Consider the following 26,293-nt stretch of genomic DNA (forward strand, 5'->3'; position numbering starts at 1 on the left):
GAAGGGGAGCAGTGAAATGGGGGCGGCCAAAGACATCAAATATGGAAGGAGCTTCCGGGGTGGCTGGGGGGGGGGGGTGGGGATGGTGGGGAGGAGGACCAAGGAAGGGAGGTGGGGGGAGGGTTGGGGAAGAAGGGGGAACAGGTGTCAGGTGTTGGACTCAGGAGGCTGGTGTGAGAAGAAGAAGGGAAGGGTCATGGGGTGGGCAAGGGGTGGGCCAGGGGGAATGGTCTTGGGAGGATTTGGGGGACAGTAGTGGAAGGGGGGGTCACCCAGGAAGGACAGAGAGAAAGGGAGGAGCTTGGGAGTGCAGGAATGGGGAGGGATCCAGGACCCAGGGGCAGAGAACTCAGTCAGCCCCATCAGCTCCAGCCATTATTTGAGTTCAATGAATGGATTTTGGCATCAGAGGCAAGAGCAGCAGAGACCTCCACCCACCCACCCCCACTCCACCCTCCCTTCCATTCCCAAATCCTCCACACTCCCTCTGCCCCTCAATTCTCTGGGGGCCCATCTAGACCTGGGGGGGGCAAAGGGTGGAAGGGGACTGGGTGCAAGCAGGGGGAGGGATGAGGTGGGAGCAGGGAAGGGGGGGATGAGATGAAAATGGAGGATGAATTGGGGCAGATGGAGGGATGGAATGAGAAGAGCCACAGTCCCTCCTGGACTAGGAGCCTGGAAGCCTGGGTTCTCATCCCTGTCTGCTCTGTGGATGGGGTTGTTCATGGCCCCCCTGAACTTCTGTGAAACAAGGGACTTGAGACAAGGGTGTCCCTGCAGGCTCCCCAAGTCCCACGACAGCATCTTCCTAGGCTGCAGACAGGGACTCTTTGGGCTATATCTCTGTATCTCTAAAGAAGGCTCCACAGATGGTTGCTGACGGATTAAGTGATAGATAGGTCAAGCGCCTTCAGGCAGCTTCCTGTCACTTTGAAGATCAAATCCAGCCTCTCACAAAAACCCCTCATGATCCTCCCCCCCATACTCTGCCTGACACCCCCCTCCCCTCAGCTACTCAGTTTCAGCCACACTTCCCTCCTTGCTCTTCCTTTGACAAACCAAGCTCATCCCACCTCAGTATCACCTGGAACTTTGCACTTGCTGTTCCTTCTGCCCCACTGGCCCTTTTTACCGTTCAGGTTTCTGTGTTACCTCCTCAAAAAGGCCTTTGCAGAACCCCCTCATCTGAAGTGGCCAGAGTAAGCATCTTGTTCGTTTGTTTGATTTTCTGCTTCCTCTGATCAGGAGGTGGCAAACTTTTCCTGCAAAGGGCTAATTCCTAAATATTTTCAGCTCTGTGGGCCACACGTTCTCCGTGGCAACTCTTCCACTCTACTGTTGTAGCACGACAGTGGCTGTGTTCCAATAAAGCTTTATTTACAAAACAGCTTGCTGGCAGACCTGGCCCATGGGCTGAAGTGTGTTAACCCGTGCTGAAACGTGTACGCTCTGTGATGGCAGATTCTTGCTTTGGGCACTGCCAAATCTCCAGTGCCTGGAACTGTGCCCTCAGTAATTAGCTGCTCAATGGATGGATAGATGGATGGATGGAGGGAGGGAAGCAAGCTCTATGTGTTAAGTTAGGGTTGCTATGAAGATTGCAGAATATGTGTTCACTTCCTGGCATGAGATAAATGCTAGACTGTGTTTGCTGAAAGATTCATCTACTACCTCGCCACTCTGTCCCCCACGTCTCCTCACTGCCAGTCCCCCAGCCTTGTCCCTCCCGAGCCCACCCGGATCCCTGACTCCCTCTACCTTGTCCCTTCCTCTCCATCCCTGTGCACAACCCTGAGCTGGGCCCAGGTGGCATCCTCCCCCTGGACCTTCATCCCAGCCTGTGACCTCCAGCCTCCTGACCTCCAATCCATCCGCACACAGCCCAGGAGCTGACCTGCGCTCCCCGGGGCCCTAAACAAGGTCCTGGCCCTTCAGCCCAGCCCGGCTTTCCTGCCTGTCTGCCTGCCAGTCCCCAGTCTCCTCAGCTTTGCTTGTGCTGGTCCCTCTGGCCGCTACCCTCTAATGGGATCACTTCTTCACTTGAGGTCAGGCTAACTCCAGACATCAGTTCCTTCAGGAAGCCTTCCCCGTCACTTCCCTCCTACCCGGGGGAGTTTCAAGTGTTCCTCATACTGCGCATCCCTGTGCTACCTCCACTTCCAGAGATCACCTCAAATAGGGACTTTCTAGGTCGGTGTCTGTCTCTCCCATCAAACTGGGAGCTCCTCTGGGGGCGGGGGGATGGTCTTCTGCCCTGCTGATTCCCTGTGCCTAACACCGCTCCAGGAACGTGCGGGTACTCTGTAAGCGCTGGCCAGTTCACAAGCCACTGGGTGAGTGACTGAGTCTTCCTCACCCCGGCGTGCACCCAGAAGTGTCCTGGGTGTGCACCCTGTTTTCTTAATTGAATAATAATAATAATAATAATAAAACACCCAGGGGGAGGCAGGGAGAGAGATGTGGATGGGGGTGAGGATGGGGGGTCAGTCGTGAGGGCAGGGAAGGGAGGTCAGGCACATGGTGGGGAGGGCTGGGTTAGTTCTGGGGGGTTAGTGAGGGGCAGGGCAAGTCCTGGGCAGGTGGGTATGGGGTCAGTGTCGTGGCTGCAGGTTAATTGGATGGAGCTGTTCAGTGAGGGGACGGGAGTCTCAGTCAGTGGGGGCTGCATGTTCTCAGAGGGGTTAGTCAGGAGGGAGGTGGGGATCAAAGAGTGGGGGCTACTTACCCCGGGGGGAGGGGATTCGTCCGCTAGGGGGATATCCAGGCTGCAGCGTTGGCGTTGAGGTCGGGCAAGAAGCTTGGGGGACCTGGCTTACGCCAGTCTGGGGGGGGCAGTGGGGGAGCACCAATGGCTGGGGGTGGGGGAAGAGGCCAGAGGGTCCAGGGTGGGGGGGGGAGATGGAGATGGAATAAAGACAGGTGACGGGTCAGTGGTGAGGAAATTTGGGTGGGGGGCTGGGAGGAAGGGAATTTGGGGCCAGGGGATGGGTGAAGGGAAGTCCAGCACCTCCTCCCCCATCTCCCTCTCCCCCCTCCCCTGAGGGAGGGAGAGAGAGAGAGGGAGGGTCCCAGGGGGCCGGTGGAGGGCACCTCACCTTTCCGGATGGAGCCATCAGGGGAAGGGGCATAGTCGGTGAGGAGGAAGCAGGCTCGGTCCCGGCTATAGCGTCCTCGGCTCCCGGGGGTGATGGGGCTCTTGTCTTCCGGGGACATGGCGGGCTGGTCGATGGCTGGGCAGTCCTCGTGGGCAAGCGCAGCTGCGGCAGGGTCCCCGTTGGGGCGTGGATCTGCACCAGGGGGTCAAACAGAGACACAAAGGAGGTGTGGGAACTCAAGATGGGGGTGAGATTAGCAAGGAGGGTGTTGGAGAATGTTGGGTGCTGGAAGTAGATGATTGAGGGGCAGGGGTTCTCGAGGAGGCGACAGGAGGGGTGCACAATTGGAAGAAGGGTGTCAGGGCGTGTGCCTGGTGGGTTGAGGGAGCAGGTCATTGGGGGAGGGTGTTGAGTACTGGGAAGGACAACAGGGAGAGGGAAGGGTGGTTAGGCGTGGGTGTGGAGGGAGGGCGTTGAGTGGTAGGAAGCGGTGGTCGGGCCAGGTGTTGGGTGCTGGGAAGGGCAGGACTGGGGTGGGGTGTTGGGCACTTGGAGGGTGGTTGGGAAGCGAGCTGGGTGCTGGGAAAGAGGCTGGGTTAGAGTGCTGGGTGGGCAGTTGGTTGAAGTGAACTAAGTAGGGCAGGACTAGGGTGCAGTGTTGGGTTGGTAGGGTGCATGGCTTGGGATGGGTTTGGAAGGATGGCTCGGGGATCTAGGGGGTTGGGAGGGAGTTGTTTAGGGAGGGTGTTGGGTGCTGGAAAGGGCACAGTGGGGAAGGGTTGGGAAGGTGACAGAGGAGGGAGGGGGAGGTGGGGGTCCCCCAGGCTCTGACTTAAGCTATTTTTAATTGGTGTGAAACTGGGTCAGTGGCTGAGGGAGCAAGATGAGGGCTGGGCGGCCCAGCTCCCTTTCTTGACCTACTTAAGTCACGGGGGTGGGGCCCACCAGCCTCTCCCTGCCCCGGACTGCCGCCCCCAGTCATCGCCTCAGAGACGCAGACTCTCTGGTGGGGGGGGGGGGGCGCAACACTCGGTCAACTTTCTTCTCCCTCATCTCCTTCGCTTCACCTCTTTATCTCGGCAGCCTCTCTGTGAGTCTCTCAGACCCCTCTCCGGCTGCTCTCAGAGCCAGAGATGGGGCCCTGGGACCCGAGTCACAGTCATGTGGCCGGTCGCCCTCTGGGCCTATCTTCCTGGCCTCTATCTGCCTTTGGGTTTTTAAGTCTTGTCTCCTCTCTTGGGATGCGAAGGATTCGGACAAAGCGGACAATCCGCAGGAGGCCCAGCACATCTTTAGCAGCCTTGGAGCTGAGGCCTGAGAGTCCCACCTCGAGATAGAAGGGCAAGATGGCCACACAGTTGAACCTGAACTCTCTGCCACTGACCGCCCCCCCACCCCCCCCACTGCTCCCTCCATCTGTCCTCTCTCTCCCGCTCTCAGGGACAATCGCTTGGTTTCTGACTGTCGCTTTTAGACGCTCTTCTCAGGGTCATGGCTGGAAGACTCAGAGACTGCAGCTGTCCCTTGGCCGGGTTTCCGGCCAGCCTGTGACTCCCCCTCGCCGGAGGCTGATTACTCTGCCTCCCTGGTCCCCTGGAATATCTTGGCTGTCCCCGGAATATCTGTCTCTCACCAAACTGTCTCTCACACAGAATCTGTTTCTGTGCCTTTTCACTGACCTCAGCAATAGCCGTTTGCTCTTCCCTCTCCCCTGTCGTGACCCCCCCCCATCTCTCTTAACCTCAGCAGTGACCTCCTGCCCCCTCGAAACCTCTCTGCCTCCTCCCACGGGTCTCTGCCTGTGCTCCCCCCACCCACCCCTCATGCACCCTTCTCACCTGCCCGGTTGATCTCAATGACTTCCTCCTGAGCCAATGGGCAAGGCTCCCCAGGGGCTGGCAGAGGAGGCAGCCCCATGATCCCGAGCCCACCCGCTCCCCCCCTGAGCAGCCCGGGGTGCGTGTGGGGGCCCGGTGGGTAGGCCCCAGCCACAGTCACCCCCACAGAAGGTGGGGTGATGGGGGGCGGGGGGCTGATGCCACCGCTGCCGTGGTGGGGGTGGTGCGGGGGGGGCGGGGGAGGGTCGGGCTTGCAGTAGTTTGGAGAGCCAGGCTGTGGGGGGCGGGGGATATGTTTGTTCTTCTTCTTGGGCAGCTTCTGCTTGGCCATGGCCAGCGAATAGTACATGCCAAAGTTGTTGACAATGACGGGCACGGGCATGGCGATGGTGAGCACCCCCGCCAGGGCACACAGTGCCCCGACCAGCATCCCCGACCACGTCTTGGGGTACATGTCTCCGTAGCCCAGGGTCGTCATGGTGACCACGGCCCACCAGAAGCCGATGGGGATGTTCTTGAAGTAGGTGTGGTTGGAGCCCAGGATGTCATCAGGGTCAGCGCCGATGCGCTCCGCGTAGTAGATCATGGTAGCGAAGATGAGCACGCCCAGTGCCAGGAAGATGATGAGCAGCAGGAACTCGTTGGTGCTGGCACGGAGTGTGTGGCCCAGCACGCGCAGTCCCACAAAATGGCGCGTGAGCTTGAAGATGCGAAGGATTCGGACAAAGCGGACAACCCGCAGGAAGCCCAGCACGTCTTTAGCAGCCTTGGAGCTGAGGCCTGAGAGTCCCACCTCGAGATAGAAGGGCAAGATGGCCACACAGTCGATGATGTTGAGGCTGCTCTTGAGAAATTCCACCTTGTCGGGGCAGAAGGTGATGCGCATGAGGAACTCGAAGGTGAACCAGACCACACACACGCCCTCCACATAGGTCAGGAAGGGCTCCGTCTCCACCTCCACATTGGTGATGTTCTCTGGTGGAGCCCCGGGGATCGGGGAGGCCTGTGTCACCGTCTTGTTGCTGATGTGGATGAAGCCTTCATGGGTCTCCAGGCAGAAGGTGGTTATGGAGATGAGGATGAAGAAGAGGGAGGCGAAGGCTACATACTGTGAGGCAGGGTAGGAGAGAGAGGGCAAAAGGTGACCCAGGCATCTGGTCAACCAGCCATATCCACAAGACCCTCCCAGTGGCCCCTCTTCCCAGCCCCCCAAGCCCCGAGAAACCCCAGGCCTCCATCACAGCCTGCATCCTGCTGTCCCCTCTAACGCTGAAAAACGGGAGGGAAAGGAGGAGGCAGCTCTCCCCAGCTTGGGATAGGAGCTGGCTCCAGCAGTGGAAACAGATGGGCAACTGTTTTCATGGAAACAGCAATTTCTGGTCCTTTACTCTGTCACCCAGACCACTTCCCCATACCCTGTGTCCCATCTCAGGACTCCCCAGCAGGGTCCAAGGATTTGGGGGGGGGAGGGATGGGGTGGGGTGGGGTGGGATGAGACCAAGATCACTCACCCTCTGTGTATCAGAGGCTTTGGAGCTCGGCTTGGAGCCAAGGGAAGGAGAAGGGGAGAAGGTGGGTAGGGAGGCAGAATCCCCGATATGGTTAAGAAAACCTGGATTTGAATCCAGCTTTTCCTGTGCCTAATTTGGGCAAGGAGATTAAGCTTTCCACACCTCAATGTTTTTTTTGTTTTGTTTTGTTTTGTTTTTACCAGATTATTATGAGGATTATATGAGTATACAAAAGTCCTGGCTCCAGAAACAGTGCTTACTGAGTCTGGAACTCAGTAAGAAAGTCTGAGCTCCTATTAGGGTATGCGGGCATCAGTTAGTTGTGGGCAAGGTCGAGGCCTTCAGAGAGGAGCCAGGGTTTTAAGGACCCTGGTTCCAATGTCTGGCCTCAGAGAAGGGAGAAAGCTGGGTGTCACCCTCACCCAGAGAGGACAGTAAATGGCTGGAACCACAGAGGGGTATTAGGGCCATAAATAGGAAAAGAAGTGAAGGGTGAAGTCTGCAAAAATTGAAAAGAATAGAAGGAAGGAGGGTTAGGGTTTCAGGCTCTGGAGAGGAAGGGAGGGTGGGGGGCCTAAGCGTCAGGGGAGATGGTGGAGCTAGGGCCACAGAGGTGAGGAGGCTTTAGCCAAAAGTGCAGAGAAGGGGGTGGGGCACACATGGGTTATTTCAGGATGGGGAGGACCAGAGTCCTGCACGCAACGGTGTGGATTTTGAAGAAAACCTTGAGGAGCAGAGGGGGATGCAGTCAAGATCTTAGAGAAGGAAGGAGACAGAGCTGGCCCCTGGAGGTGACAGTGGGCTTTATCAAATATGCAGAGAGGAGAAGAAAAGAGTGGGGTTAGTGCCTTGCAGGAAGGAGATGGGTGTTAACGCAAAGAGGGGGCTTTAGTCAGTTGGGTAGAGGAGGAAGGACGGCCTGGGTAGCTTGAGTTTTAATCAGGGATGCAGAGAAAAGCGGGGGCCCAGGGTCCGACTGCAGACAGGACCCCAGACCTTGGGGTGGGCTGGGGGCCTGCACAGCCTCTCAGCCACTCTCCTTCCTCCACAGGGCTGGGGGGCGGGGTCTGGGCTTGGGAAGGCTCAACTTTAATCTGAAGCGCAGAGCAGAGAGGGCCCTGGACCTTGGGGTGGGCTGGGGTCAGCGCTGGCCCTCTCTTCCCCGTCCCCCTCCTCGTTTCTCCGCAGTGGTTTAATAAGAGGCCGGAGGCCGCCGCACAGCGCATGCCCGGTGCTCCGAGCCGGGTGCGCGGCGCAGGCTGCGGCACCGCAGTGGGGGCGGGCCGGCCGGGCCGGGGGGCGGGGCGCGCGGCGGCCAGCACCGCGGCCAGCTCCCCCGCCGCAGTGCGCAGCCTCCGCGGCTGAGAGCGTTCTTAACCCCTTCCGGGCCGGAGCAGAGCAAGGAGGGCGCAGCCGCAGTGCCGCCGCTTCACCTCGGGAGGCCGCGGGCCAGGAGTTTAACTCCTTCCCTCCCAGGGCAAGGAAGGAAAGATGGGCACACCCGTCGCAGTGCACAGCCGTAGAGCTGGACAGCGTCGGGACCGGTTTAACCCCTTGCCCCGAGGTGATTCAAAAGCAGAAGGGGCAGGAGGGCAAGGAGTCCCTGTAAGAAGGAAAGGAAAAATTACAGGGAAGGGAGCGAGGATGAGGTAGGGCCATGCTCTCCACGTTGCACTGGCAACTCCAACTCTGTCAAGCTCTCTCACTTGTAGGCTGGAAAGTACTTGGCAAGCTGACACTCAAAACCATTTGTGGAGTAAGTGAGTGACAAGCCCCTCTCCCCCGTAACTGTCCCGAACCTCTCTTCTCACCTCAGCACCCTTCAATGGGGTTACGAGAGAAGGGCGCCCCAGGCCATGGGGGAGGGGGCCACTCAGAGGCCTGAGGGGGCATTTAGGGCCAAGTCCCTTCGGAACCTCGTCCTCCCCACCTCCCCCCACCCAGCCCCAAATCTCGCCAACTCAGCGCTTCCTGGGACCAAACTTTATGCGGTGCCTCTGGGCTCCCCCCCCCCCCTTCGCTCCCTCCCCTGGCGCGAATGCGGCACTGCGGCTCCGCGTCCTTCCCGGCCCAGGACACGGCACGGTGGGGGGAGGGGGGCGGACCGGTTCCTCCGGGTGTTTGGGTCCCCGGGAGGCTGGGGGGGGGGCCCGGAGTTGTTCCTCTTTCCCCTCCTTTCTGATCCCCCATTTTGAACTGTCCCCCTCTCTTTCAACACAGGGAGGAAGTTAGTAGGAGGAAGAGGTTCAAGGGAGAACAAAGGGGGAGGGTAGCTATTTAACCTAGGAAGTTAGAGATGTTTGAAGGAAGTTTTGGGGGGAAGATGAAGGGAGCTTTGGGGAAAATCTGGCATTTCAAGGGAGATAAGGCTAGAGTGTGTGCGCTCTGGTTCACTTTGGGGGTAGGTTTGGATGGTGGGAGGGCGGGGAGCTTGGGAAAGAGGGAGTGAGCAGGGTGGGGTAGGGGCCAGTGGAAAGATACCAAGGCAGAGTGGAAAGAATTGGAAGCTACTTTGGGAAGGAAGTTTTGGGACAGATAAATGGGGGGTGGGGGGGGGGAGGAGTCCCAAAGACTGAGGTTCATTAAAGTTCTGGAACAGGAGGAAAAGTCAGTTGATTGACTTGGAAAAGGACTGGGAGGCTCTGGATGGGGGATCCCAGAGATAAAGAGTGGGAAGGGAGAAGAAGCTGGGAGAATCTGTGGATGAAGAAGAAGGCATATGGGAGCTTCTGGAGAGGAAAGACATATTATGGGGGCTCAAGACTCTTCTGGAGACACTGAGGAGGAGTGTGAAAGGCTTGGGGGAAGTCTGGAGCTTTATAGGGAAAGTCCTTGGGATGGGAGTTGGCGTGGAAGATGCAGGAAGCTATGTGAACACAGAGACACAGAGGGGACTGGATAGGGTCCCAGGAGGGAAGGCTCCCCAAGACTCCGTGTTGCAGTAGGGGGAGGGGGAAAGTGTGCTAGCCAGAGCAAGTGGTTTGGGGATTCACAGGGGTCCAGGAGGCTCTGAGATTGAGGCGGAGTCTTCTAAGACTTTAAGAGCAGAAGTGGGGTTCAAAAATAGCCAGAAGACTCAAACTTGGAGAGAGGGGGAGGTGCAGGGAGAGAGGCATAGGGAGAAAGAATCAGGGAGGTGTTGGGAGAACCCAAGGGACTGAGGGTTGCAGAGGGGGCTTCCGAGGAGCTGCAGGGGGTCAGGGAAAGGAGGGGACAGTGTTCACAGGGTCTCGGACGCTGAAGGTTAAGAAGGGAGGTCTTCTGAGGGTCTGGGGATGGTCCAAGAAACTGAGGGTTGCAGAGGGGTTCTCTAGGGATCTGAGGGGTAACCAAGAGAGGTGAAAAGGATTCACAGGGGCTCAGAAGACTCGGGACTGGAGAAAGTTCTTCTGAGGGTCTCAGAGGAGTCCAGGAATGGGGGTAGTGAGGTTGTTCAGAAAAGCCCAGGAGATTCACAGTCGGGGCAGAAGTTTCTAAGAGTGTTGGGTAGCCTAGGGAAGCCGGGTGGGGTTTGGAGGGATCTGGGGGATTCTGAAGGTTGCGGAAGCGTCTTCTGAGGATCTGGGGATGGCAGGGAGAGGGGGTGTGTTCAGAAAAGTACAGGAGACTCGGGGTTGGAGAAAGAGGCTTCTTCTCTAGAAGAGCCTGGGAGGCCCAGAGACCAGGAAGGCCAGGAGGGGCTGGGACGGGCCAAGGGATTCTGAGGGTTAGGATGGGGCACTCCTGAGGGGCGGGGATCTGGAGGAAATGGGGGAGGGATGGGGGCTCCGAGAGCGCGCTCACCCTGGCGGCCCGCGACGAGTAGGGGTCCTCGAAGAGCGCCCACACACGGGGCTGCCAGCGGCGCCACCACGTGCCGCCCGCGCCGCCCGCGCCCCCTGGCGGCCCCCCGGCGCCGCCGCCCGCGTCCTGGAAGCAGAGGCGCTTGAGCTCGCCGCCCGCGCCGTCCAAGCCGCCGCCGCCCGCACCCGCCTCGTCGTCCAGGCCCGCGTCGTGGGCGCCGGCGGCGTTGGCGGCGTTGGCTGCGCCCGCTGGGTCCGGAGCCTCGAAGGAGTCGAGCGCCTCTTCGGCGTCGCGGTGCTGCCGGTAGGTCATCCAGCAGCAGGCCTCCACGTCGGTCTCGTCGATGCCCCAGAAGCCGAGCTCCTCCTCGAAAAGCGGCCCGCACACGTCGGCCGGACAGTGCAGCTTGCCTGTGCGGTAGTAGTTGAGCACGTAGGCGAAGACTCCCGGGTGCCGGTCAAAGAAGAACTCGTCAGCGCCGGGATCGTAGTCGAAGCGCGCCGCCGCCTCGGGCTCCGTCAGGCCGGCCAGCCGCGTCCCCGGCAGGGTGCGCAGCGTCGAGCGGTACGTCTCATGGCGCACGCCGCCCACGTTGATCACGATCTTGCCGCTGTCGCCACCGCCGCCGCCGTGCCGCCCCATGGCCGCCGCCGGCAGCCCGGGGCATGGCTCGGCGCGCCGGCCCCCGGGCCCGCGAGGTGCCGGGGGGCCCGCCGAGGACGCGGCGGGGCCGGGCTGCGCAGACTGCTGCTGCTGCAGCGGCGGCGGGGACGGCGGCGGGGGCAGCGGCGGCGGGGACTCGGGCGGCTGCGGCGGTGGCGCCGGCTGCTGCTTGCTGGCCCCCTGGCGCCCGCGGAAGGACGAGACGCAGACTGAGCTCAGCATTGGACGGGGGGCGGGGCGGGAGGGGCGGGGCGTAGGGGGCGGGGCCGCAGGGGGAGAGGCAGACAGGATTGGGTGGAGGAGGCGACTAGTGGAGGGGGCGGGGCCGCGGTAGGGGAGGAACAGAACTGATTGGTCTGGGGGAGGTAGGGCGGGGCTGAGGCCGCTAGAAGGTCGGGGACTCCGCACGGCCGAGCTGGACCGGGCGGGGCTGCAGGTGAAGCACACCGATTGGATCTTTCCGAGAGAAGGGGCGGGCGGAGCGAGGTGTTAAGGGGGCGGGACCGGCAACTAACGCTGCGGGGCTGGGCCGCACCGGGAAAACGGGGGAGGTGGGACTAGATATGAGATCTGATTGAACTGAAAAAAGGAGCGGGTGCCGCAGAGGAAAGGGACACATCCAAACTATTTAAAGATTTCTGACTGGCATGGGGGAGACGGTCCTGATTGGACAGAGAAAGGACCTAAAGAGCTGGCAAGCAGGACCGGGTGGGGAGGGGCGGATGGAGACAGTCGGCTTGGGTCCCTAACTTTGCTTTGTCGCGCGGCAGGGCGGACCTTAAGAGGCAGGGCCTGAGAACGAAAGAGTCCTAATTGGGCTGGGAGAGTGAGGGGGCGAGACTGAACGAGGGGCGGGAACTGGAAATGGAGTGTAGGGAGTACTTTCGCGCGAAGAGCACTAGGCTGGACTGACAGGAGGAATAGGGACTGAAACCCAGTGAGGAGGAGCGGACATAAGTGAAGCCTGGAAACCTGAGAGCGTCTGGCTAGGACTAAGAAAGGGGGCGAAGTAAGGAAGGGGAGGGGCAGGGGCTGCAAGTTTGGCCTGGTTAGACAGGGCTGGGCCGGGAGAATGAGTGTCAGAATGGATGGAACGGGACTGAGGAAGGTGGGTGGGGTCTACGAATGGTAGAAAGCCTCTTGAAGGCCCTGTAGGAAGGCAAGACTAAGGGAGGAGCCGGGTTCTAAGAGGCTTGAAAGCAACCAGGCTAGGCGGGGGTGGGGCAGGGTTCAGAGTAGAGAACGGATAATGGGTCCGCTACGGGAAAGGTGAGACCTGCAGGGTACAAAGCAACTGGGCTGGTTGGAAGGGTGGGACCCGGAATGGGGAGTCTTGGGGCTCAGAGAACCTGGGAGAGAGTCATAAGAGTCAGTGGGGCTTCAGAGGGCGGTACAAGAATTTCCAACTGGTGATGAAAAAGGGACCAAGTCTACACAACAGCGGACTGCAGACTGGAGAACCACGGGATGGATGAGGACTGGTGAAGAGGGAGCCTTAAGGGCGGCGGAGGGGAGAAACCTAAGCGCCGGGAAGGCTAGGCTAGGCTGAGGAAATAAGCGGGGCCAATGAGAAATGGGGCGGGGCTAGGTGTCCAGGAGTCCCGGCGGGAGGGGAGAGAAGGAGGGTTGGGGCGGGGCTAGCTGAGGGGCGTGTCCGGCCCCGTCCCCCTGGCTGGCCGGACGCCGGGTGGCAGGGCGCAGGCGCTGGGGCGGGGCCAGCGGCTGCTGCCGGGGCTGCGGCGGGAGGAGGTGGTGCCTGCGGGAGCGAAGGGGGCGGGTCAGGGGCTGCGGGCTTCCTCCCGCGGCACTATCCCTGGCCCGCCGCCTCCCTCTGCAGGTGCGGCGGCTGGTTCGTATCGCCTACCCACCCACCCCCGCTCCCGTTTCTGTGTCTCTCGATGTCTTTCTCTCCCCTTTCTCTGAGTATTTGTCCCGTCGTCTCTGCCCTCATCACTCTGAGACTCTGGCCCCTCTTTTCTAAGCCTCTACCCTCCCTCTGGGTCTCTGTCCCATTGTTCTCTGAATGTGTCCCCCCCCCTCTGAGTCTTTGCCCTCATCCTCTCCCCCAACTGTGTCTCCGTCCCCCCACCCCAGTCTCTTTCTCCTGGTCTCTGTACCTTTTCTTCAGGGATTTGCCTCTCTCTCTGGGCCTCTGTCCCCTCCCGGTCTCTGTCCCTCCTCTTTGTGTCTCTGTCCTCCACTCCTCCTCCCCCGCTCCCGCCTCGCCAGTCTGCCCCCTCTCTGGGTCGCTGTCCCCCTTGCTCTAGGCCCCTGTCTCCCTCTCCCTGGGTCTCTGTCCCCTCCAGCCCTCTGTCCCTCTTCTTTGTGCCTCTGTCCTCCACTCCCCTCTCCCAATCTGTACGCCCCACCCCAGTCTCTGCCCATTCATCTGCGTTTCTGTCCCCCTTGCTCATGTTCTCTGACAACCTCCCTCCTAGTGTCTTTTTTCCCTCCACAACTTTCCCTCTTCTGTAAGTGCCCTTTCTCTTTCTGCCCTTTCTTTTTCTCTCTGTCCCCCTATTCAGGTCTCTATCCTTGCTCCCTGTGTCTCTTTCCTCTATATCCTCTTCCCCCCTCTGAGTCTCTGTCCCCACTTCTTTGGGACTTTGTCCCGCTGTCCTTTGGTCTTTAACTCCCCCCCATCACCCCCTCTAACCCCCATCCTGGCCAGGACTCCACGCTGCGTCACTGCGGAGAGAGTTGCAGAAGTGGGGCCTGTCCTGCAGACCAGGGAGGTAGTTTCCCTCACCCCCAGACCCTGGGCTCCCCCACTGCCCCCAATTCAGTATCCTTAATCCAGTATTCTTGGGCAGTCCTGAAGCCCCTGATGGGACCCAGGAAGGCAGAGAAAAGACATCGGAGCTTCCCACTCCTCTCTGCCCTGAATTCTGGTGTATCCCCAGGCAGAAGCAGTGAATCTTGAGGTGAGGGACTGGACTTAGGTTGAGGCTTGGGTTGAATGAGGTTTCTGAGCAAGTCGGGAGTCGGGATGGAGGCTGGAGCAGGGGTTGGGTAGGCCCGAGGGGTGGGAGTAGGGGCTAGAATAAGAACCTAAATCAGCCATGCTCCCTTATATCCTCTCCCCTCTCCCCTCCCCCCAACTCTACTTTTCTCTTCTGCTTTTGACAGCAGCTGGGCACGGGATCAAGTGACCAAATCAGCGTTTTTGCAGAGGCCAGAAGGTGTGGGAGAAGGTGCGAAGGAGAGGGGGCTGCCATAGGGGAGAGTATGGGATGAGACTCCAGATTAGAGACCATGGGAGTGGCGAGGAGGCCCCAGAACAAGGAGTAACAGGATAGTCCAGACTCCATCAGGCCCTGGGAAAACTGAATGCCATCACTCCCTCATGGCCCTCCCCAGGCCCCAGCAGGTTATCTGGGGGGATTTGTGAGCCTGGGTTCTGTACCCATGGGGTAGGCTTCTGGAGGCATAATGTAGGCTCCGGTTATGGGACACCCAGCCCTGCAAACAGACCAGAGGGAAGTGGACTCGATTTTTGGTGATAGACACCAGTAGGGTGTAGGCCAATGTCCGTCCTCGTCTTCAGACCTTTCCCACCCCTCCTCCTTCCCAATCTATCCTTTCCCTGCTCTTCCAGGCACAAAATTCCTGAAAGCTCCAAACTCCCACCTCCGTCATCCTCGGTGCCCTCTCTTAATTAACTTCCCCTCCCCCATTCTCCAAGACCCTGGAATTGGGAAAGGGTCTCCCGCTTCCCGATTTCTAGGACCCCAGCTTCGTTCCTCCGCCCCCATTCCTATCAGTTCTAAATCTAGGAAAGAGGGCCTCCTGAGCACTAAAGCTGAAAATATGGAGACTCTCTGCCTACGATCCTTGGTTCCCCAGACCCTCCAAGAACCCTGGCCCCCAAACCTCGTTATTAAGGAAGAATCTCTCCGCTGTAATTTTTGAGTCCTCATCTCCCAGGTCTCCCACCTCCAAAACTGGGATTTGGGCCGTCTTACCGCCCCCGGACCCTGTGCCTTCTCCCCCTCCCCCGTACTCACCCCAAGTCGAGGCGGGGCGGGGATGGGGGAATCCGGGGCTAGCGTTGGGGGAGGGGTGACCCAGCCCCGGCAGCTCAGGGCAGCAAGAGGCTGCGGAGGGGGGGGAATGACATCATCGCCGGAGGAGGGACAGCACAGCTCCCCCCAACCCGGGGGCTTCAAGCCCCGCCTTTATGGCGGACCCAGGGGTCTCAGAATCCCAGGGGAGAGAGGAAGAACAGAAAATGAAGTCTGCGGGAATCGCGTCCCCACCCCTTAAAACAAGGGTTGGAAAGCCCTTTACGATTCAGCCACCACCCCCCACTGCCACCTGTCGCTGCCGTCGCGACCTGTCGCCTCCCACGCATGTTGTGGCTGCGCCCGCCCCCGGCAAAAGAACACGGCCTGGAATACAAGGTCCGTGATGCTCCGCGGTGCCGGGCGCCTTTGTCTATAGGCGGCATCGGCGAAGGGCTTCATGGGATTCGTAGTACAAGGCCCCCCGCACCGGTGGGAGCCCTGCGCTGGAGAAAAGGAGTAATTCCTTTCTCCTTCCTTTCTTCCTCAACTCCAGAGAGCTGAACACTTATTTTTTCTCTCCAAAAATCGTGCGCTTAAAATTTAAAAAAAAAAAAGGGGGGGGGGAGGACCCAGGGAGGGTCAATGTAAATAACGGATTTTTACTGAGTGGCTGGGCCTCGGCTACCACTCGGTGCGCATGCGCCTAGCCAGGGCGCCAACCGGAGAACTGCGCCCGCGCGGGCCCACCCCCTTGTGGTCCTGCTCCCCGAGAGCGAGCGCGCGCCAGCCCCACTCGGGCACCGCCTGTTAGGTTCCCGCGATCGAAGACCGCTACGTAGGACCGCAAGAAGACATCGCCGAGAATCCAGAGGGGCCCTGCAGGCGGAGGTATGTCCAGGGCCTGGAAGCCAGAAAAGCAGAGGCGGACGCCACCCCGAGCAATCTGCAGGGCGACAAGAGAGGCCACTGGGTGTCACGCGCACCGAACCCTCCTCTTCTTCCCGGGGAGCCAGAGCTTTGCCCCCGCCCACCATCCCGGGCACCAGAAGTGTTTCTGTGGCCCCTCTTCGGTCCTGGTGATGTCTCATTCCTAGCTCCATCCTCTCAAATCACATCTTATTGCATCACTCTGACTTGTGTGACGGCCACCTACCTGGATGACATAGTCCTGGGCTGTAAGGTTAAACCAGACCCCACCAAGGAGGAAGGAGATTGGAGGAAGCGTTGGAATTTTCGAGCACTGGATGAGGTACTGAAGGAGAAGAACAAGTGGAGTTGAGGGATTCCTGCTTAAAATAGATACTCAGGGCCTTGTGTGGTCAAGCTCTGCTGCCTTCTCTAGCCTTACCAGCTCTCCCCCCAACACACATAATTATTGCCACTTCCTTTAGACTCCCTTTTGATCAAACCTTTTCCTCCATCTACTTGTGGATCAAAAACTGCTGGCCCCGTGAGGGACACCGAGCCCACAGTTGTATTGAAATTGTCTTAGCGTTTCAAAAATGTTTTAAAAATTATTTACCAACTGTACACCACGGTGGTACAGATTGTATCCTTGGAGTCTGCTGCTGTGCAACCTTAGACAAGTTACTTAACCTCTCTGTGCCTCAGTTTCCAATTTGAAGGTGTAGTTGATAGTAATACTTCATAGAGATGTTGTGTGAGAAATAAATGAGTTAGTTTGGAAGAATGCCTGACACATAGTAAGAGTGTTATTATTCACGAACCAGGAGGTTTCAGATAATGTTTTCAGCTTTCTCCAACAAACCAGAAGATCTGGCTTTCCCTGCATGGAAACACTTGGCTGGAGCTGAGTGGCCTAGAGCTGCACTTTTTAGACTGATGGGGTACCTGCTCTCCAGTTTGCCTCCAATGCCACCACCCCCAAGTACCTAAGAATACAATATTAGGCTGTAAATATTGTAAATGTTTACATTTGTAAATGACTGTAATGTAAATGACTACCAGGAAGTCTATCTTCCTTAAAAACCAATAGTAATTACCTTGTTGGGAAGGTAAGGAATGTTGAGAAGTTGATTTCGAGTGCATATATCTCTCTTGAGAGAGATGACAGCATCAAAGTATTGTTCTAAGTACCTTAAGTGGGTTAATTGATTCAATCCCCACAACATACCTAAGAGGTGAGTATTAGTGACCCTACTTTAGAGGTTAGGAAACTGAGGCCCAGGAACATTAAGTGACTTGTCCAAGACAGCACAGCTCGTAAGTGGCAGAGCTGGATCCCAACCCGGGCAAGCCACACCAAACCGCCATGATCTCCCTGGCTCCCTTGGCTCATTAGAGGCCCACGTCCTAGGCATTTGACTTGGAGACCCACAAACTGAGTTTTCTCCACCCTCGCAGAAGTGCCAAAGAACAAAGGGATAGAGACAGAAAACCTGACCTGGAAGGACCCTGCCCCCACCCCAAGAGCTGCAGGGCTCCCCGACAGAGAAGTGAGTGAGCAGCTCTGATGTTGCACTGTGGCCTCCCTCCGGGCCTGAAACTCTCTTGGCACGGCTTCTGTGAGCCTCCACTCTCCTGTGTCTCAGGCTGCTTCTGCCCTATCTCTACTTCTACTCTATGTGGATGTTCCCCAAGGCTGCTCCTGGGACCTCTTCTCGCTCCCAGAAGGGGCTCCCCTCTTCCATGGCTCTGAATACTGTCTGAGGGCTGATGGCTGCTAACTATTTCTGGGCTTCCTCCACACCTCCCCAGACCTCTGCAGGCTCCTTAGGCTTCTCATTCCCATTCTGAATAAACCTCCATCACCATCTTCTCCTGTCCGGAGTCACTCAGCAGAGGCCTAGAAGGTGTCCTTGCTCCCTCCCACTACCCCCCAGCCTGTCACTCATGATGCCCAGTGCCTTTTGCCCTGGGATACCTCTTAACCACCTATGCCCACCCTCAGGCCCTAGCATCATGCCCAGTGTTTACCATCAAAACCCCACCGGACACTGGGTCCTCACCTCCCCCAACAGCAGGGAGAGTCCTCCAATGGCTGCATGCAGGGCCTGGATTTCTTCAGTGGGTCCTGTGATGAGGGATGTGCCCGTGTCCAGGATGGCAGCACAGCCCTGGGCACAAAGAGTCAGCCCTGTGTCCACGTGCACACTGTGAGGGGGCAAGGGGTGGACGTTGGAGCCAGTGTCCTAGGAGCCCAGGCCCTCAGCCCTTCCTCCCTCAAACACAGCAGCCCTAACTGAGTCCCTTCCTCCCTCAGACCCAGGAGTCTGGGTCCCCAGCCCCCTCCTCCCTCAGACCCAGGAGTCCAGGCCTCCAGCTCCTTTCTCCCAGGACACTGGAGATTAGGCTCTAGCCCATTCCTCCCAGACCTAGAAGGCCAGGCCCCTCACCGCTCCATGTGGATCTGCCAGTAGGCAGGGATCGTGACTGGCAAGAAAGTGAGGGGTGGGATATAGTGAGCTGGATCTGAGCCACCCAGAACCAGCTCTCCTCCATCTGCTGCCGCAGGATCCCTGCAGAGACAAAGTGCTGTCGATGTCTTGGGTGTTTCCCTTGCCAGCCCCAGGAGGGGCCAAGGAAGGGAATTCCCACCAAGGGAAGGTCTCCTGGTTCTAGGTGGGGGAGGCGGGATACAGGCAGAGCCTAGATATTGGGACTGGAAGCAAAGCAAGAAGTGAAGAGAAAGGGGACTGTTCTTGATGAAGGTCAGGACTGTAGGGTCCTGGGGGCTTTCTGAAGTGGGGATGGGACTTCCTGATACGGCTGTGGAAGATAAGAACTTTTGGGGTGGAATTTAAGTGGAGCATTGGGGTTTGTGAATTGGCTCTGGCAGGTGTGACTTGGGTAGAAGTGAGGTGGCTTCCTGGGTATGGTGAGACCTTCTGAATTGTAGGTCTCATAGTTCAGAAGTGGTAGACTTCCTAGTTGGCTGAGAGTGGCGGGGAAGAAGGGCAGTGATTCCTGGAGGTGGGGGAGGAGAGGATCTACCCAGAGGTAGATGGGGCTTCCTGAGTGGGTTGGACATCAGGGTAACTGAAAGGGCATAAGATTTTATGCCTGTGGGGGATGGGCCTCCAGAGGGAAGGTGGGGACTTCTTGGATGGTGGTTGGAGCTTTCTGAGCATAAGGTCCAGCTTCCTAAAAGGTAAGTGGGACGTCTTAGATTAAAATGGGTAACTTCTGACTTCTGGAATGTGTTCTCAAATGGCATTTGGGCTTTCTGTACAGTGAAGAGGGGGTTCCTAAGTTGAGTAGGTAGGGCATGGAGTTTCCTGGTTTGCGTTTGAAACATGGAGCATTTGAAATGATGGTGAGTGTCTTTAGTAGGTCTTAAGGTTGCTTGGTGAGTGGAACTTTTGAACAGGAGTTACTTATATTGGGTAGGTGATTTGGTGAGTGGAGGATGAGACTTCCTTTATTGGATAAGGGACTTCCTGAAAACAGAGTGTCCTTCTTGGGGCTAGGACTCATAGGAAGGTAGACCCTTCCCCATTACCTGTTGAGGTAGAAGGAGAAGACAGGCTTATCCAGTAGCCCCTGGTCCACCAGTGTATCCAGCGGGGGCCGAACTCCTCCCACAGCCAGAATGGGAAAACCGAGGCCCAGTATCCCATCGAAGTGGGCAAAAGTGAAGACCAGGCTGGGCTCCCAGAGAGCCTCTCCAAAAATCACTGATGCACCCTTAATTCCTCCAATCTAGGGATAGATGCAAATGGGGCAAGTTACTTCTTGGAGGACATTACCTACATAACCCTGAGTTCTTCCAAACCAAGGCCTGAATCCCATACCTGGAGACTTCTGAAAACAACCCCAACTGCCTAGAATGCTTTGCTTCCGGACTTAAGAAGCCCACCCCTTTAACCAGGAAGCCCCACCCTCGCTTGAGAAGCCCTGCCCCTTTTACCCAAGAAGCCCCGCCCCCTACTTCAGAAGCCTCATCCATTTGCCCTGGAAACCCCACCTCCTAAACCACCTCCCTAAGCCAGATTATTTTAGACATTGGGGTTCTCCCAGGCTCAAGTCTTCCTGGGGTCAGTGGTCACGCACAGTCAGCTTGTCCTCACTCAGGATGCCATCTAGCTTCCCAGTTCCATACTGAATGGCAAACTTGGTCCCATTGGGTTGGAAGGAGCTGGAGGCTTTGGAGTTGAAGCGGTGGTGGAACCCTAGGTCAGAAGACCAGGGAGGTGTCACTGGGGAAAGGGAATCTCCCCAGTGCCTCCTGCCTTTGTGACCTTGTCACCCCTGAAGGCAAGTCAGAAGAGAACAGTGCCTCGAAAATCCTTGGGAAGCCAAGAACCAGCCCCCCTCTTCTCCCATCACCCCTGTTCAGCCTTATTCTCCCCCATGAAAGCTCACAGCAGGGCAGACTGAAGAAGTGGCATCTTATGGACGGGACCCAGAGATTGGAGGAGCCAGTGTCAAAGACGACAGAGAAGTTTTGTGGGGGTGTTCCCAGTCCAATTTCCCCATAATACTGGACCTGACGGCAAAACAGGAGAGAGGGGGAATGAAAAGCTTGACTTCTTTTTTTTTTGAATTTCATTTTTTTTTTTTTTTTTTTTTATTCTTACGTTAATCCCCATGAAAAGCTTGACTTCTTAAGCGGGGAGGAGGGCAGAGGCTCTCTGGGGCTGTGACTCACATTCATGTAGTTAGAGAGAGGTACCAAGATGGGCTTGTCCCCAGGGGATGGAGCCCCCAAACTGGGGGGCACTGCCAGCTTCCCCCATCCCCTCAGTGGGTTCAGGGTCCCATGTCCAGGGTAGACTCGGCGGAGAGGGATCCTGTGGGGGAGAATACTGACAGTTAGGAAACTACTCTTCCTGGAGACTCTCTATAACAGAATTTTCCAAATAGCATATAATGATAAAGGGAATGTCTCTATGGCCCTAAAATAACTGTCATTACCAGAAAGCCTACAATAACAACCTTCGAGGAAACCCAACCAAACACATCAAACCATGATGACAAATTTCCCCAAAGACTTTACAAGAGCGAGCCATCCCAAACAGACCTTTCCCAGAATCTTTCAATAAGAGACATTCCAAATAACAGAAAATAAGCCACCCTCAGGAAGTTGACATTCACAAAGGTTTCCAAAGACCCTAAACATAAAACTAGCCTTTGCAAAAACCCTCCCGTGCATGCTTCTCATCATGATGTAGGAGGCTATTTTCCTTACTATTGTGGGGCGGGGGGGGGGGGGGGCGGGGAGAGGACAAGCACCAAATCCCAATTTCATTCTTTATACTAAACTACGTTCCAGGGGCGCCTGGGTGGCTCAGTTGGTTAAGCATCTGCCTTTCGCTCAGGTCATGATCCCAGAGTCCTGGGATTGAGCCCCGAATCAGAAGAGAAGCCTGCTTCTCCCTCTCCCTCTGCCTGCCGCTCTGCCTACTTGTGCTCTCTCTGTCAAATAAAGAAATAAAATCTTAAAAAAAAAAACAAAAAAACTACATTCCAGATAATCAAAGACCTAAGGTGAAATGTAATATTTTTTTAAGATTTTTTTTATTTATTTGAGAGAGAGTGAGCGAGAGAGAGAGAGAACGAGTGGGGGAGGAGCAGAGGGAGAGGGAGAAGCCGACTCCCCCTGAGCAGAGAGCCCAATGTGGGGCTTGATCCTGATCATGACCTGAGCTGAAGGCAGATGCCTAACTGACTGAGCCACCCAGGCGCCTCGTGAAATGTAATATTTAAGAGCACTAGAACGAAGTAAAATGTTTAAATAACTCTGGCTTTTCAAAGCGTGATAACAAGATCAGAAATCATTGGGGAAAATGTTGATGAATGGGACTCTAAAATTTTAAACCTTTGCACTCCCTTCCTCCAACGCACAAAGCTGTTAAAAAAGTTTTTTAAAATCTAGGGGAAATAATTACAAGTTATATGTCAAAGAGTTAATATCTTTAATATGCAAAGAGCTTTTACAAACAAATAAGAATAAGATAAACAGCCCAGCATTGGGGAGACAATTCTCCAGGTTCTCTCACATTTCCAAAGAGGGACTTTGTCAAGGATTTCCTTTAGTGAACAGCCTTGGGAGAGACAGTGTCTCCCTCTGGGGCAAAGAGCAAGCAGGTTTATGATCCATTATAAAATGTTCAAGTTCCCTAAACTTAGGGTTCCTTTCCTGTATTGCACCTCACTGCATATGCGCCTCAGCCAGCCCTCTTCATCTCACCCTGTGGGAACGGGTTCAGAGAACTGATACCCTGGCTACTACTGTTGCCAAGAGTAGTAACCTGTCCTTGTCTCTGACCTGGGAGTCTTGTGTCTTCTATGAGCAGCCATGAAATGAAACTGTGGCAAGCTTGACATTCGGTAGGAAAATAGGCAAAGGACATAAACAGGCAAAAGAAGTACAAACAGCTTCTAAACAAATAACATCTTTTTATATTAGATGTTCAACCCCAACAGTCATCAAAGGAATACAAATGACAAGAGTCAGAAACCTTTTCTGACCCTGCAGATTGGCAAAGAACCATGAATACTCACTGTTGGCTCAGGGCTATAGATTGATACAAACTTTCTGGAGGATGATTTGGCAAGTATGTATCATAGGGCTTAAAACTGTACACAACTTAATTTCAGTTCAATGAATTTCATCTCTAGGAGATCACTGGACAAGTGCACAAAGATGTGTTTATGAGGATGTATCTAATTTTGAAAACTGGAGACCAACTAGGTAGGACTTGGCTCAGCTATGGAACATGAATAGAATGGAATCCATTCAACCACTAAAAAGGAGAAAGTAGGGGTGCCTGGGTGGCTCAGTTGGTTAAGCGTCTGCCTTTGGCTCAGGTCATGATCCCAGGGTCCCGGGATCGAGTCCCGCATTGGACTCCTTGCTCAGCGGGGAGACTGCTTCTCCCTCTGCTGCTCCCCCTGCTTGTGCTCTCCCTCTCTCTCTGTCAAACAAACAAACAAACAAACAAACAAATAAATAAATAAAATGTTTATGTGGTCAAATTAAAAAAAAAAATAGGAGAAAGTAGCCCTCTATGCCAGTGGTTCTCAAACTTTAGCAGGAAGAGGAATCACCCAGAGCAGGGGAGATGGGCAAAGTTTTTTGTAAAGACTTTGCCCACCATCTGTCTCTGCTGCAACTGCTCACCTCTGTCAGTACAGCATGGAAATGGCCCTGGACAACATGACTGGGTTTTGTCAAACTCCATTTGCAAAAAAACAGGTAGCAGGATGAATTTGACCCTTCAGCTGAGTGTTTGCCAACCCCTGACCGAGAGTTGAAATTCAGATCTTGTAGTTTCTGATTGACTAGGTCCAAGATGGAGCCTGAGAATTTGCATTTCTACCAAGTTCCTGGATCATGCAGATGCTGTTGGTCCTGAAATGACTCTCAGCGAATCACTGCCCTTTGCGCTGGCTTAGGAAATGGCCGTGACCTTTTAGTTTCAAAAAGCAGGTTAGCAAACATCCTGTGTGCTAATATTTTTGTACCAGCTTGTAGTCACTCCTTGGAGCCCCGCTCCCTCACTCACATCTTTGCTGCGCCCTCTCCCCCACCATGACTCAATCTTTGAGAGGTTCAAGAATGTCAAGTGGGGAAAATGTTTCTTGGAAGGGGACCCTCCTCCCCCCCATCAAGAGTTCCAGGGGATGGGAGAAGAGAGGAGAGGAAGTGAGAGATTTGGGTTGGGGGGGACCAGAGGCCAGGGGAGGGGGGAGGTCACTGGGGTCCCCAAAACTGGACTTCTTGAGACCTAAACAGTTTGGAAGATGTGACCCTGGGGGAGTCACAGCTCTGAGTCTCTAAGATCTTGTTGGGTTGGGGTGTGGGAGTCACATGTCTGGAGACCCCAGTACCAGATCATCAGAGCTCAGGGTGGGATCTGTGGGGTCCTCCCAAAATTTGTCTGGAGAGGAGAGAGAAGGAGTCATCCCAATCGAGGGTCTCCGGGTTGGAGGACCTTGGACTGAAAGGGCTGCTCTCTTAGGACCTATCAGGGTAGAAGCCCTCTTGGGGTGAGAGCCCCGTTTGGAGATCTGCGAACCCAAGAGATAGGAGTCATGGCTCCTGGGATGCCAGGCTTGGGAGTCACTGAACTGGGGGCCCCCCAGACTTAAAGGGCAAGAGGGGGAGAGTCCGTCCCAGGTTTGGGGTGGTGATGGGGTCCCCAGTACCGGATCAGCGAGGCCCCGGCAAGCTCCACAGTCAGCGGCGGCAGCAGCAGCAGCAGGAAAGGTAGCCCGGCCATCTCTGGGGACCCGGTGTAGACCCGTCCGCGTTTTCTTCCCGCGTAGACTCCACCCTGTGCCCCGCCCACCTCCGGGGTTCGGAGGTGAGCGGGACGGGAAGGCTCTCTGTGGGTGAGGGGGGACGGGGGGCGGGAAGCGCCTGGTGTTCCTGGAGGGAATGTGTGGAGTAGTTTTGTAGGGTTCGCGGAGGTGTCAGCGCGCCTCGCTCGCGGATTCAGTGGTGGGGGAGGGGCGGTCTCCCACGGGGGGGCGGGGCGATCCTTCCGCTACGGTCGCTCTTATTTATGACTTTCATTTCACTTCACTTTTCTGAGACTCATTAACCACAAGGGTTTTCTTGGGCAAGAGAAGGAAGGGCGGGTGTTTTTGAAGGGTCTGGGGGAAGGGGGGGAGGGTTAGACTAGAGGCGCTCCTGCCCATGATAAGTGGGACCCCCGACTCTTACGGGTTTATTTGGGAAATACTGAAACACACACACGCCAATAAAAATAGCCCAAAGCCCCATCACCATCGAAAGAGCATAAAAATAGTTGGCAGCGTCTTTGTCTCTGGGCCTGCCCCCTTTTACATTGACTTAGTGTCTCAAATATGAAATGAGTATCAGAAAATCTAGTTAAAATGCAGATTCCTGGGCACCACTCCCAGGGATTCTGATTCCAAAAGCCTGAGATAGAGCCCTAAGAATCTGCATTTTTAGACAAGCCCACTGATCAGGGAGCTGCAAGCATTTCCGAGAAACTATTTGATGTTTTGGTTTTCTAGCTTAGATTTACAAATCAATATCAGCTTGCACATTTTTTTAAGTAAATAAAAGCAGACTGTACTTACTGATCAGTAACTTGTGTTTCTTTTTCTTCACTTAACCATATACCTTGGGCTTCAAGAAAAATTGAGAGGAGGGGCGCCTGGGGGGCTCAGTTGGTTAAGCGTCTGCCTTTGGCTCAGGTCATGATCCTGGGGTTCCAGGATCGAGCCCCGCATCTGGCATCAGCTCCCTGCTCAGCAGAAGCCTGCTTCTGCCCCTCACCCCGCTCATGCTCTCGATTGATCTCTCTCTGAAATAAATAAAATCTTTAAGAAAAGAGAAAGAGAAGGACGCCTGGGTGGCTCAGATGGTTAAGCGTCTGCCTTCGGCTCAGGTCATGATCCTGGGGTCCTGGGATCCAGCCCCACATCAGGCTCCTGGCTCAGCGGGGAGCCTGCTTCTCCCTCTCCCTCTGCCTCTCCCCCTGCTCATGCTCTCTCTCTCTCTGTATCTCTGTGTCTCAGATGAATAAATAAAATCTTTAAAAAAGAAAAAAAGAGAGAGAGAAATTTAGATGTAACATACATATGGTAAAATGTACAAATCTTAAGTGCACAGCACTATGGCTTTATTTATTTTCCCTGACAATTTATTATGAAGATTTTTCAAGCAGTTAACAAAGTTGAAAGAATTGTATAGTAAACCCCATTACCTACCACCTAGATTCTACAATTCACATATTTTGCTGCATTTCCTGTGTTACACATCTATCTAGCTGTCCATTCCTCTATTCGTCCAACAGCCCATCTGTTTTTATTTTATATATATTTCAAATAAGTTGCAGACATTATATTCCTCACCCCTAAACACTTAGCATTTATATCGTTAGCTTGATGGATTTTTGCATATGTATATGCTCCAGTAAACACCACCCAGATCACAATATAAGACATTTCTAGCTCCCCAGAGTGAGAAGGTTCTTTCTCACTGTCTTCCAGTTGGTGTCTCCCCAAAAGTAACTAATACGCTGACCTCTATGACCACAAGTTAGTTTTGCCTGTTTTTGAATGTTACATAAAATGAAGCACATGAATACTCCCTTTGTGCCCCGTTTTATTACTCAGTTTTATGTCCTTGAATATCTTTAAAAACCAGGTGGGGTACTTGATTGGCTCCATCAGTAGAACATGCAACTCTGGATCTCGGGGTTGTAAGTTCGAGCCCCATGCGAGGTGTAGAGATTACTTAAAAAAATAAAATCTTAGGGGCGCCTGGGTGGCTCAGTTGGTTGGGCGACTGCCTTCGGCTCAGGTCATGATCCTGGAGTCCCGGGATCGAGTCCCGCATCGGGCTCCCTGCTCGGCGGGGAGTCTGCTTCTCCCTCTGACCCTCCTCCCTCTCATGCTCTCTGTCTCTCATTCTCTCTCTCTCAAATAAATAAATAAAATCTTTAAAAAAAAAA

The 26,293-nt window shown here is 55.5% G+C and overlaps 3 protein-coding genes across 5 annotated transcripts in view; 1 reads left to right on the forward strand and 2 right to left on the reverse strand.

Annotated features, from left to right (window-relative positions):
* The window catches only part of KCNC3 (potassium voltage-gated channel subfamily C member 3), a 12,709-nt gene extending 1,582 nt beyond the window's left edge, over nt 1-11,127 (reverse strand). Inside the window, exons 1-4 of one of the 3 annotated variants that reach the window (XM_081807628.1) lie at nt 10,228-11,127; nt 4,934-6,041; nt 3,096-3,287; nt 464-2,822 (exon numbers count right to left, since the gene is read on the reverse strand). In XM_081807628.1, coding sequence (XP_081663754.1) covers nt 2,749-2,822; nt 3,096-3,287; nt 4,934-6,041; nt 10,228-11,112 — 2,259 coding nt within the window. In that variant the 5' untranslated portion in view covers nt 11,113-11,127 and the 3' untranslated portion in view covers nt 464-2,748. Of the gene's footprint in view, nt 1-463; nt 2,853-3,095; nt 3,288-4,933; nt 6,042-10,227 lie in introns of those variants that run through there. The other 2 variants (XM_081807627.1, XM_081807629.1) reach the window with 2 other exon arrangements.
* Nucleotides 1-26,293, forward strand: part of POLD1 (DNA polymerase delta 1, catalytic subunit) — a 134,134-nt gene that overhangs the window by 67,121 nt on the left and 40,720 nt on the right. The gene's annotated exons all lie outside the window — the stretch shown is intronic.
* Nucleotides 15,537-24,282, reverse strand: NAPSA (napsin A aspartic peptidase). Its single transcript, XM_006749223.3, has 9 exons — nt 24,012-24,282; nt 20,509-20,650; nt 20,223-20,346; nt 19,911-20,029; nt 19,360-19,559; nt 18,254-18,376; nt 17,867-18,011; nt 16,051-16,149; nt 15,537-15,840 (listed from the first exon to the last, which is right to left on the reverse strand). The coding sequence occupies exons 1-9, from the start codon at nt 24,083-24,085 to the stop codon at nt 15,601-15,603; spliced, it is 1,266 nt and encodes a 421-aa protein (XP_006749286.1). The 5' UTR covers nt 24,086-24,282; the 3' UTR covers nt 15,537-15,600.

Source organism: Leptonychotes weddellii, chromosome 16, assembly GCF_054177405.1.
Source record: "Leptonychotes weddellii isolate Sample4059 chromosome 16, ASM5417740v2, whole genome shotgun sequence".
In the NCBI taxonomy this organism is placed as follows: Eukaryota; Metazoa; Chordata; class Mammalia; order Carnivora; family Phocidae; genus Leptonychotes; species Leptonychotes weddellii.